At 43.3% G+C, this 13164-nt stretch overlaps 2 protein-coding genes across 2 annotated transcripts in view; one reads left to right on the top strand and one right to left on the bottom strand.

Annotated features, from left to right (window-relative positions):
• Nucleotides 1-4734, top strand: part of DNAI1 (dynein axonemal intermediate chain 1) — a 279043-nt gene extending 274309 nt beyond the window's left edge. Inside the window, exon 20 of the mRNA XM_051965884.1 lies at nucleotides 4393-4734. Coding sequence (XP_051821844.1) covers nucleotides 4393-4485 — 93 coding nt within the window. The 3' untranslated portion in view covers nucleotides 4486-4734. The remainder of the gene's footprint in view (nucleotides 1-4392) is intronic.
• Nucleotides 4735-10984: 6250 nt separating this feature from the next.
• The window catches only part of DCTN3 (dynactin subunit 3), a 217646-nt gene continuing 215466 nt past the window's right edge, over nucleotides 10985-13164 (bottom strand). Inside the window, exon 7 of the mRNA XM_051965823.1 lies at nucleotides 10985-11047. Coding sequence (XP_051821783.1) covers nucleotides 11000-11047 — 48 coding nt within the window. The 3' untranslated portion in view covers nucleotides 10985-10999. The remainder of the gene's footprint in view (nucleotides 11048-13164) is intronic.

Raw genomic sequence — 13164 nt, 5'->3', positions numbered from 1 at the left:
ATAATTTAAATTTTAAAAAGATAGATCCTCTGTATGCCAAAATATCAATAAGAGCATGTTCCATAGTAGTAAAGAACTGGAAATAAATTAGATATGCATTAACTGGGTTTAAAAAAAAATTAAAAAAAAATAAAAAAAAAAAAAAAAAAAGGTGTGCACGAAGGTAATAGAAGGTAACAGAATACTGTGAGATAAGAACAGTGACTATGCCAAAATACAGAGAATCATGGAAAGCTTTAGATGAACTGATGAAAAGTAAAGTAAATATTTCAACAGTGTAAATGAAAACAACAACAGTAGAACAAATGAAACTGGATGGCATGAAATTAAAATGACTAATCCTGGCCTTTAGAAAAGAGCTATGAGAATGTGTCTCTCTTTTCTGCAAGGGGGGGTTGTGCAGGTATGGAAAACTACATTTAATGTCAAACTTGGTTGATGTATTGATTAGTTTTGCCTAGCTGGCTTCCACCTTCCTTCATTCTTTTATTCTTTGTAATAAGGGATAGCTCTTCAGGAGGGGGAGAAGGAGTATACTGAGAAATATAAGTGACACAAAAATAAATATGTCAATATTTTTAAGTAAAGCAACCAACCAACATTCCTCTCTTATTCTCTCTTACGTCCGCAGTGTATTCTAAGATACAACAGGAGCTGCTCCAGAGCTGACTAGTAAAGTTGGCCTTTAAAGTTCCTCTACTTGACACTTTGTTGACAGTTATCAAAGTACTTTGTTCTATGATAGAAAAACTACAAATACAATTACCAGGTCTCCCAGACCTTTTAAAAGGAACTCTCCAAAATATCTCTCTTGTAGAATTGCTATAAAAATAGCTACAGAGCAGTAGTCCTGTCATAGGATGTGCCTTTTATGTGGTATATCCCTAGAAACTTCTAAACTTAGGGAAGGACAAAAGTAAGCATTTATTAAGCATGATTATGTACCAAACTCTATGCTAAGCACTTCATAAATATTAACATATTTGATCTTCACAAAAATTTTTCTAGTACTCTTCCTATTTTACACTTAAGGGAAGTGAGGCAAATAAATTTGTCTTGCCCAGGGTCACTAATAAGTGTCTGAAGCTGGATTTGAACTCAGATTTTCCTGACTCCAGCCAGGCACTAAAATCTTTTAAGTATTCATTCATTATATGGAGGCAGCTAGGTAGTGCAGTGGATAGCGTGATGGGCCAGAAGTCAAAAAGACATAAATGCAAACCCAGTCCCAGACACTTACTAATAGTATGACCTTGGATAAGTCAGTTAGCCTGAATTTGTCTTGGAGGCAGGTAGATTGCTCAGTGGATCGTGTACTGGGCCTGGATTCAGGAACATATCTGAGTCAAATCCAGCCTTGGATGCTCACTAGCTGTGTAAGTCTGGGCAAGTCCCTCAACCTCTGTCTGCCTTAATCCACAGGAGAAGGAAAGGCCAAACCATTCCAATATCTTTGCCAAGAAACCACCATGGACAGTAGGGTCCACAGGTTCACCAAGACTGAATGGCAACAAGAAAAACAATTCATTATATAGCTTCTTGCAAGGAACATAACATCCACATCGAATGGCAAAAATCACATTATCTTAGAATTAGGAGAAGACCTTAGTCCGTAACCCAATCTGCACCTCCCCACACACAAGAATCCTTTCCATGAGAACCAATGGAGGAGGGGGAAAAGCAGTACTGGAATGTAAAAACATCTGCCGAATGAGGGGTGGGCCTAGCCCGATCGATCTCTGAGGTCTCTTACAATGCTGAAGCCGTATGATGCTCAGCACAACTCCCAGCTCTGCTACTTACTTGGATAACTCACTTAACTTTCCGAGCCACAGTTTGTAAACTAGGGATAATAAAATTTTCACTCTCCAAGCCAACGACTCCACTGACTTCTCAAGCTCATTGTAAGAATAAATGAACTGATGATCCTAAAAGACTTTGCATTTATAAGGGATATGTAAGTTAGCATATAAATGACTATTTCAGGATTGTTTTTTCCCACAAATAGGAAAATGTCGGCAGCTTTATGGTCAAAACCAAACAAACAAAAAAAAAGATACATGATTTTTTCTTACGAAATTATTGGTACAAAATCCTCGACAGATAATCATCCAACTTCTGCTTAAAATCTCCATTCTCATTGGAAATTCCTCATGAATCTTCCACTGAAAATAGCTGTAATTATTAAATGGTTCTCCCTCACACTGAGTCCAAATCTTCCTCCCTGTGACTTCCATCTGCTAATTCTAGTTTTGCCTTTCCATATGACAGCCTTTTCAAGTATGTGAAACTATCACATTGTCTACATTTTCTACAGACTAAACATCTCATGCCACTTGATAGGTATCCCGAGCAGAGAAAGGTAGGAATTATCTTGACCTCTACCCTGGAGCTAGATGAGAACATCTTCTAACACTTGGATATAACAATGCTTAATCCAAAGGCTTCAACCTCTAAAGGATAGAATTATAGACCAGAAGGGCAGTTAAGAGGAAAGCCTCAGACCCGTCCTAGCTTTGTGACCCTGGGCAAGTCACCTAACCCGATTACTTCAGTTTTCCCTATCTGTAATATGAGCTGAAGAAGGAAATGGCAAACTACTACAATATCTTTTCCAAGAAACCTGGATGGCATCACCAGGAGCTGGACACAACTAAACAATAGCCAACAAATAGCCAATAATAGCCATATCATTTCCAGCATTCTCCATATTTCAGGCCCTCTGCCACACATTACCTGGGATGGCCCTATTTATTTATAAACAGGTATATCTTTCTATCTCTGGCACCTACCATAATATCTTACACGTAATAGATGCTTGTTGATACTATTGTAAAAATGAATCATTATGTGGTCCCATTGGGCCCTCCATCCCTGGTCAGGCATCTAGCTCTCTCTAAGGAAGGATCCAAGAAGCCCATCTTCCCCCACCCACCATCTCTTGCCCAACAACACCTAGTTTTCTTCAAGACTCTAGCTTCAGAAGAATACATGCATCAGTCCAAGGACAAAATAATAAACCACAGAGCTAAGACTCTAATACATTCCTGCCTCCATGTTTAGTGTTTTATCCATCAAACCAGCCACTCTGACCTCTCCACCTCCATGGCATGGGAGGCTGGCCTATCTCCACTGTCCCACTTGTCTTGCCTTCCTCTCTTTGCAGTAAAGTATCTCTAGCCATCCTATCTCTGCCAATAACAGGAGTTCCTTTCTCATGCGAGAAGGATTCGGTCCAGACTCCACTCATCCCTGGGGATTCTTCTGAGGAAAAAAGGAACTCACAGAGTCTCCACATGGGAAGAAAAAAAAGTGAGAAACCATCTAGTCTAGTCAGGGAGACCCTCTACAGCATATTCAGCTGAAGGGATCTCTGGTTAGAAGGAATCTAATCAGGCATGTTTTTACAGGACTCTCCTCTTACTGTTTCCCAAAATGTTTGGATTCTCTTTAATTCCAAGTTATTCACAATCCAGGGATGAGGTCTATTCCCCAGGCTGCCCCTGAAACAAGTCGTGTCTCAATAATACCCTCTTCCTCCCAGTGACACACTTGGGTTCCTATACCCTGACCATTTAGTGTCTGGCAAGGGGCCAGGAATGCTCTTTAGCTATTAACACCTTTTTCCATAAACCTCCATGGTTTAATAGTAGAACTCAGCAGTCACCTGGTGGTCCTTTCATGTTGGGTCTCAATGGGCTGTCAAAATGCCCTCAGTGTTATTTCCTGTAGGCCTTGTTTAGGAGCCATTCAGCTTCTCAGTCTTGCAGTCAAAAGAATGGGACTCAAATCCTGGTTCTGACCCAAACTGTGTAAAGCTGAGCAAATCACAACTCAAGTCCCAGTTTTCTCAGATGTAAAATCACAAGGATGATATGTGAAAAGTGCTTTGTAAACTTATAGAAATGTGGGATACTGATTTTATCCTCCCAGGAGACAGGTCACGTCAGTGGACTGTGATGTCCTCTTCCTAAGGAAGTTATTTGGTGGAGAAGTAACTCAGACTTCCCTTCTCTGTCTTCCCTGGGCTGCTTCCAAGGGATGTTTTATTTTTTCAGTCAGAGGAAGAGTAATTGTGTACTCAAAATCCCCAAAATGCTAATCCTCCATTCTTAAAAACTATTTTTTCAGTCATTTAGAAGCTGTAACCAAATAAGCTATAAAGTCCCTAAGGGCTGTCACTCCTGCCCCATCTTTCCCATACGTAGGCTACCTCAGTACAGATAGAAAAAATGAATGAATGACAGTTTCAAGCCATCCTTGTGGCCTCAGTTTCGGGGGCTCAATTTAGATGGAGATGCAAGAGGAAATAGAGAATCCAGATGTCTTTTATCACTTCCCCTTTCTTAGCCATCCCCTCACCTCTTCACCCCTCTGTGTGATTTATTACAGGAGAAGAAGGGACAGGAGGTGAAGAAAGGCCCAGCAGTAGAGATTGCCAAACTGGACAAACTGTTGAACCTCGTAAAGGAAGTGAAGACCTGATCGAATCTGTCCCCAGATAGCAGCACCCCCATCTCCTGACCTAACCTCCAGATTATCTCAATTTTGTCCCCTAAGTATGTTTTAGTCTCCTCAAATATTAAGACTTGCATTTCCCAACTCCACAACCATGCTCTCAATGTCAGTGGTCTCGTTCTCTTACTGAAGGAACAAGAGATCCTTGCAGATGTAATTACCCCCTCCCATATAGAAATATAAAAGGTGACCCTCAACACCTTCCTAGACAAACAAGTCTCAGAATTCACCTACCTAGTTTCAGGGCTCTTTGCCCTTCCCAGACAAAACAGTGTAAGAGACAGCTGAACCACAATGCAGTTTATTATTCAGTAAAAACAGCAGTGGAATCCTGGGAGAGGGCACAGATGCACCAGCCTGGGTTATTGCAATGGCTTTGCCCAGGCTGGTCTGCCCACCCACTCATGATCTGGTCTGGGGTAGGATGGCACAATTCCCCTGCCCCTTGAACCATAGTGCCAGGAGCTTCGGAGAGGCCCCACCAGCTTCAGAACCCAGAAGTAATTCTCAAGAGCTTCCATTCTCCCCAGTAGGGAATAACCTGGCTTCTGTCCCACCCATTCCCAAGGGGCCAGCTCTGTCTGATCTGGCCAGCTCCTGTTCCAGAGGGCAGACGGCCTCACCCCAGTCCCCTCCATTTCTCCCACCTTTCATAGAAGACAGGCTCACTCAGGCCCCAACCCTGGAAGCATCAGCCCCATGAGGGGAACAGACATGGGAGAAGAGAAGTAGAGGGTGTCCTTGGTCTCCCAGAGGCCAGTCCATGGCTCATGGGAGACAGAGTGAGTGAAGAGGGAGGTCCCTCCTCTCCCCTTGTCCTTCTAGGTCCATGGGATCCTTCTTCCATGGGGACTTGGCAGTCTGGGCCGGTTAGGTGATCCCAGGATGTCAGATGTCAGGGCTGCAGTAGATGGCTGCCCTCGTGCCTAGGCTGAGGCTGCTGAAGTTGTTGGGACTGCTGAGACTGCTGAGATTGCTGGGACTGCTGGGGCTGCTGGGGCTGCTGGGGTGTGGGCAACTTCTCAGCACCAGCACACACTGGGTGCACCCGGCAGGCCCGGCACACAATGGTACAGAGCAGCAGAAGCAAGAGGGCAGCAACACCGTTGAAGGAGATGGCGATGATGGCCCCAGTGGAGAGTCCCGCCCCCATCGCAGGACAGGGCTTCCCTTCACCCCCCACATGCCACCATGGGCAGCTCAACCCCTGGGCCCCAGCCCATCCCTGGGGGATTTGGAAGGAAAGACACTGAGAAGAGGGCCCAAGGCAACGGGAACCCAGGTATCCAGGAAGCAGAGAAGTGCCGTCCCACGGCGGAGGTCCCACTCACTGCTCCTGCCCTGCTGAGAAGCTTTCACCTCGGCTCGGGTCTGGAGGCAAAATAGAAATCTTATTAGCCAAGGAGACCCGTGGACTGGGATCGGGGTGAGGAATGTTTCCCCTGTAAGACTCATTAGTCCCCTTCCTTCTTTCTGCCACAGTGGGGGAAGTATACATACCCTCTGAGGAGAGCAACATGGAAGGATACACTTTTGCCTGAGAGCGACCCTTTTCTCAGCTAAGTTTCCAAAGTACAGGACAGAGGTCTTCAGTTCTGTTACTATGTAATCTTGTGCAAAGTTATTTTTCCTATGTGGACCACAATTTAATCCTTTATCAAGTGAGGTGGGACCAGATGATCTCTCTGTTATTTCTAGATATGAATCTTAAAAATTCTATCATAAAATGTTTTGGAAAGTTGATAGAGAAGCAAATTTGTAAATTCATAATTCACAACTGAGTGTGGAGATACAGGAGTTATCTGACCCTCATCGCTGCTTCTCCAGCATCCAGCAGCAATCTAAAGGGTTATGGGGAACCCAGCCCTAACTTAGACCACGGGTTCTCTGAAAGCAAAAAGGTTGCTCCTGCATCAGACCAGGGACAGACCACAGAGTCTAGAGCCAGAGCTTGGGCCCCTATATCTGTCTCATATCTTAGCCCACTCATGGTGCTGAGGCTACAAGTAGGCCGTAGAAGCGGGCAACTGATAATAGAAGTGATTCTACTTCTGGGATAAAGGACTATAATCAATTTTCCCATCCTGAGGTCCTTTCTATCTTGCTGGGCTACCACCAGTTTCCCTTTCTTTCCCTTCCCCCAGCTTTAGTAATCCAGGCTACTGAATTGGGGGATGGGGATAGAGGAGTGGTATTCCTGCCAAGCTTCTCCCAGGGGATGGGTCTCCTTCCCTAGACTTCCAGGGGGAGTAGAGTAAGACATCAAAGAGACTGGACTGAAAATGAGAAAATCATCTTGCATGGACATCTAAGATGTATTTATAGGAGAGAACAAGTCAGAGATTTACACCCACTCTTCCAGGACCCTCTCCTCCAGAGTTCCCAACACTCCTACTTCAATTCAGTTTAGGAAGACTGGGAGGAGGAAACAGGTAGGAAAAGAAAGCAGAGAAAGTCTTTCCCAAAGAGTAGGCTCCTTATACCTGTGCACGGTTATGTACGGGCATATAGCCATCTCTGAACTTGGGGGGAGGGTTGGGTAGTACAGGGAGGGAAGCAGAGGCCAAAGCACTTAAGGGGCTAGAGGAGGGCAGCTCCCAGGAATAAAAGAGGGAAAAGCACTGACCTCAGAGAGATCGAGGTCAGGTGCTATATATAATCTATGGCCTGGGGGCCCCAGGGGAGGGAAGGGCAGAAATGGGTACTTGCTTCTCCAAGGTGGTCTGCTCCCAAGTACCCTCCCACTCCTTCACCCCCCACCCCCTCCTACTTCCTTTTCTCCTAGTCCACTCCCAACCCCGAGGGACCCTTCATCTGACACGGGTGGGGATGGCGGTGGGGGGCTCGGGCCCAGTGACATAGCTACGGGATCGAGCTCCCTCCCCCCGCGGTTGGGAAATAAAACATCCAGATGCCCATCCGGCGGGTCCTACCTCCGCATCCTCCCTAGGACTCCAGCCCCCCTTAAGCCTTTGCCCAGGCCGGCAGGAGGAGGCGGACGTGGGGAGTGGGGGTGACGGCCGGAGGGGCGGCCCACGGCGGGGCGCACGCAGACCCACGCGAGGAAACTTTGCAGGGGTCAGCGTGGGGAGCGTGCGGGCGGGGCTGGTACCTGGGTCCGGAATGCGGCAGGGGCCGGGGCTCCAGGGATGCGCTGCTCCGGGGCCGCCGCGGGGGCCCGCCGGGCGGCGGCTCGTCCTCCTCCGGTTGCGAGTCCGGGCGCGGCACGCTCCGGGGCCTCGCCTCGCGGGAGGCTGCTCCGACCCGGACTCCCTCCCGCGGAGCCTCCGTCACGCCGCGCCGCCCGGAGCCCGGAGCCCGGGGCCGGCGAGCGAGACCGCTGAGGCTCGGGCTCCGGCCACGGCTGCGGCTCCGGCGGCAGCAAAACAGCAATCAGCCCCGCCCCCAGCTGCCTGGCCCGGCCCGGCCCGGGCGCTGGAGCCGGGTAACAGCCCCCCACGCGCGCGCGCGCGCGCGCCGCCGCTGCCGCCGCAGCCTCGCCATTGGCTGGGCCGCACAGGGGGCCATCCCCATTGGCCAAGCTCAGGGGCGGGAGGCCGCCCCCGAAGCCCCCCGTCTCCCGCCCGCCCTACCTGAGCCCCGCCCCCCTCGGCTGGGGTCGGGAGCGCTGCGCTGGGGACTAGGCTCGGGAGGGCGGGGGAGGGATGAATGATGGAGCGGAGTCAGGAGGGGCTCGGAAGTACCTTCTCCTGCGGGAAGCTCATTCTAGGCTCTGCTTCGCATCGGAGGGGCTCTGGGCCCACACTCTCACAGCTGAAAAAAGTCTGGGGGATGGGCTGGGACACGACTTTGCTGTTTCCCTACAGACCTCTGCCTCCTGGGTCCCAACCTCCCACCGGGAGGAGGAATCAACTCCATGAAACAAGCATGAGCCGAATCCCCTTTGGGGAAGAGAGGAGATAAAATCCCTGAGGTCAGGGAACCATAGTCTTTTTGGAATTGCCACTCGGGGAGAAAGAAACAAGAGAAATACATTCAAGAGCTAGAATGTGTAGTGTACACTCCAGGCTGTGGGAGTTCAATTACAAATTAATTCGGTTTAATAAGGAAGAAGCAGTCGGGGGAAGGGGGGAAATGGCAAGAACCTTGGGGGAAAGTTAAAGTTCAAGATAGCTAAAGAACATAGTCTGACATACTCTAAATCTAGGAAGTGGATTTTTAAATGTCCAAAGAAAGGGCAAGTAAAAGTCCAGTGGTTTAAGATTATGCAGGCAAATGGCCTGAGGAAAATGGGAAATTTTCAGGAACAAAAATGATGACGGCATAAATGATTCCAATTATTAAAAGAGGGGAATTTTCTAATAAAATTCATATAACTTCACTGGAAATTCAGTGACTGACTTAAATTTAGCAACCAATTTTATAGAAGATGGAAAAGAACAAATAATTGAGGATGAACATGGTCGTGAGAATCAGGAATACCAAAAAGTCCAGAGTGAGCAGATGTTGTCAAGACAGGAACTGAACTTGTTTCATTAGTATAGTTTCATTGGGAAGAAGCTACTTCTTCCACTAAGTCAGCAACAAGTTTAAGTTTACTTAAGAGAATTGACTAATGTCCTGAGAGAAGTGATTTTTTTGGAGTCACAAAGCTATTCCATGCCAAAGGCAGAACTTGAATCCTATTCTTTCTAGCTATGACACTAGATTTCTATTCATTTTGTCACCCTAAATCTCAAGAAATATTAAGGCAACAAAAAGGGGTTAATTTATTGCCATTTTGGGCTAAGAAGAGGATCGAAGAAGAAATAGGAAGGCTGCTTTGAGGGAGATAGGGTAATGGTAATTTTGTTTTGCTTTTTAAAACATTTTCTATCCACTGTTTTGTTGTTAATTTTTTTGTATTCTGAACTTATCAACAAATAAAATGGGTATTTCCATACACATAGTAGAATAGAAAAGAGGATTGTGCATGAAATTGAGAATATTGTGTATAACATGATAAATTCAAAACATTACTTTCAAAGCTGTCCTTCTTGCCCTTCTGACTTTCTGTTTTCTTCCAATTATTAAAAAAAAAAAAAATACTTCAATGAACCTTTCACCGTTTATTGTATCTGTCAACGCTCACCTTTTTTATTCCTATCCAGCTGAAAAAGAGAAAAATGAAAACAAAACTTTGTGACAGGTATGCACAGTGAAGGAAAGCAAATTCCCACACTGACTGTGTTCAAAAGCTTATATCTTATTCAGCATCTTAAATCTCTCTTGTTATTGTCGGGAGATAGTTGCATGCTTCATCACTGATCTGCTGGAATTGTGGGGTGGTGATTGCATTGCTAAAGGTTCTTAAATCTTTCAAATCTTTATTTTTCTTTACAATATTGTTGTTATGTAAATTGTTATCCTGGTTCTGGTTACTTTACTTTGCATCAATTCATACAAGTCTTCTAAATTGTGCTCTTTTATCATTTCTTATGGTACAATAACATTTAGCTAATATCTATATACTTATATCTATATACATATACCATAAACAGCCATTTTCCAGTTGATGAGCACCCCTTTAGTTTCATTTCTTTGCTACTACATAAATAGTTACCATAAGTAATTTTGAACATATGGTTCTTTTTATTCTTTATTTGATCTTTTTGGGATATAGCTCTAGTAATGGTATTGCTGGGTCCCAGTTCAGTGACTTTGGGGACAGAATTATAAATTATTTTTCAGAACAGCTGGACAAATTCACAACTTCACCAATAATACATTATTATGTCTTTTTTCTTGAAACCTAGATGGGACAATAATAACAGAACATGAAGAGAAAACAATATTACTCAATTTTTATTTTACTTCTTTGTTCTATAGCAATAAATCTGGTCCATGGCTAGGGAAAGATAGAACAAAATAATGGGAACTGAAACCCTAGATATCGAGTACATCATCCCACTCACTGAGTTCAAGGAGCAAGGTCCTTGTGGGGAATGAAATAACTAGCTTTGTTAAGCTACTCTTAGTAATCTTTGAAAAATTGTGGAGAATAGAAATGCAATAGTTCTGAAGACAGAAAAATATCCTAATTTTTAAAAAATAGATTATATGACATACAAACCAGTGAGCTAGACTTCAATTCCTGGTGTAAAAAAAAATTCTAAAGCTTATTATTAAAGGAGTGATTCCTATATTCTTTAAAAGGGGGCCAGTGAGCATTAGAACCAGCAAGGGTTTATCTGGAATAAATCACACCAAATTAACTTCATTTCCTCTTTAGAACTGGTAAATTAAGGAAATGCCATAAAATGATTCATGTAGATTTCAACAAGGTGTTTAATAAAAACCTTTCAAGATATACTTGTGGAGAAGATAGAGATGAGCTAGGTGATGATAGATAAAAGTCAGTACTGGTTGAATGATGGAAGACCCAAGGAAGTGATTAATGGATCAGTGTCTTGGAGAGAAAGATCTCTAATGAAGGGCTCCAGGCATCTGTTCTTGAGCTTGATCTTGAGACAGTTACATCTCAGCTAAGATTTGAATTAAGGCAGAGATGGTACCTGAGGAGAATAGTTAAAATTTGGATTACAAAGAATGGATTCAAAAACATCTTGACAGACAAAAATGATTTGCTAAATTTAATGAGATAAAATTTAACTGAAATAAATGTAAAGTCCTATATTTAAGCAAAAAAAAAAAAAAATCAGTTGGATAAGTACAGGATATAGGGGAGACCTGGCTAAATAGCAATTTATGTGAAAATGATCTGGAGATATAGTGGAAGACCACGCCAATAAGAAAACATTTAATTAAAATAAATTTGACAAATATTTATTGAACTCCTACTGCATTCCAGACTGTGCTAAGTGCTACAAAGCTACAAAAAACAAAAATAAAACCACGTTGATTTCAAGAAGCTTATGTTTTACTGGGGGAGGTAAGAGAGGGAATGGAAGAGTGAAAAATACAATATTTTTATATAATGTTTATGAGATTGTGTGTGTGTGTGTGTGTGTGTGTATAAGGAACTACAAAGTCATTTGATGGATTTAAGAATTCTTATCATGTTATGCCACAATTCTCTTTAACTGTCCTGACTTTCCCTGTCTCAGTTTCCTTAGCTGTTCTGTCTCAGTCTCTTATAAATTAGCAAGATAAAAGAGTAGATCTCCTGACTCTTTTATGGATTTACAATATTCCTTTAGAATATTCCAAGATAACCCACGATATCTTTACTTCTTTGTCTCCGGATTTTTTAGGGTTTTATGGCTTCCCCTCCCTGATAAAAACTTTCCCTCCCTTTCTCTTCTTTGTCTCCAAAAAGGTATTTAAGAAGTTGGGGTTCCTCCATTCATTGCTGGAGAATGGCGTCTGGCAGCTGTATGCTGGACGATGGATTCTTTGGGTCCTCCAGCCCTGGGACCAATATGGATTCCTTGGTCCCAGTATACTTATCTCTGTCTGACTGGATAATCTGAGACGAGAGTCCTGTCCAGTCAATCTTACTCTCCTATCAATAAAATATTAAAAACTCTCTAATCTCTCTCCTGCCTCAGTTTCTCCGGCATTACAATCATATCATATAATATTTAATCACAATTTCAAAAGATTCATGATGAAACATCTTATCTACTTCCAGAAAAAAGTTGATGGATTCAAAGTGCAGATTAAAATCTCTTTTTTCACATGACCAATGTAGGAATTTGTTTTTCTAGACTATGTATGCAAGAGATTTTATTTTTCTTGATTCCTCAGTGGGAGGGGGAGAGAGGAGAGAATTCAGAATTGAAAATAAAAATTGAATTTTAAAAAAGTTATTTCAAGGGCACCAAGCACTAATATTTGAAGAAAGATTGATAAAATCCTCCAACAGAAGGTGGCACCTACACTGTGGCAAAGGAAAACAGGGATTCTTCAAAATGAAAGTGAAATAGGAATCAACAGATGACAGATGATGTCATCTTAGAAAGTCAAGTGTGCAGAACAAGGAAGATGATAACCAAGAAGCATTTATTAAGATTGCATTTATTCTTCAGAAGGTTTTGTGCTAAGCACTGAGAATAAAAACACAAAAAATTAAACATCACTTGCTCTCAAGGAATTTACATATAATTACATGCTCACAGATAAATAAAACATACAACATATGCTTGTGAAGGATATAAACAAATACAATAAATACATACAAAATATGCTTGTAAAGGATATAACCAAACACAATAAACAAACAAAAGGTAGACATTCACAATTTGGAGAATTAGGAAAAGTGCTTTAAAGGAGATGAATAAGCCTTGAAAGAAGCTGAGTAAGAGGAGCAGTTAGGTGACAAGATTCATAGATCCCCAGCCCTAGAATCATGAGGACCAAATACAGCCTCAATCATTTACTATGATCCTTAATTATTTAACAGTAAGAAAGAAACTGAATAAGGGTTACAAGAGGTAGGTGAAAGATGGAAGATTATTCTAGATATGGGGCCAGTCCATACAAAGGCAAAGAGATGAGAGAGGAAAGATGAAGTTGGCCAATTTGACTAGACCATATTGTGGTTGGGGTGGTAGGGAATGGTAAATATATAATCAGACTTTCATTTGGATGGAACTCACTATTTCCCAAGGCACTAGTACACTATTACACTAGAAGAAATAGACAAGTCAGCTGTGTTCCTTCTTTTCATTCCTCCATTAGCCA

Source organism: Antechinus flavipes, chromosome 1 (genome assembly GCF_016432865.1).
Source record: "Antechinus flavipes isolate AdamAnt ecotype Samford, QLD, Australia chromosome 1, AdamAnt_v2, whole genome shotgun sequence".
In the NCBI taxonomy this organism is placed as follows: Eukaryota; Metazoa; Chordata; class Mammalia; order Dasyuromorphia; family Dasyuridae; genus Antechinus; species Antechinus flavipes.
Note: the sequence above shows the minus strand (reverse complement) of the source record. Positions and strands in the feature narration are given on the sequence as shown.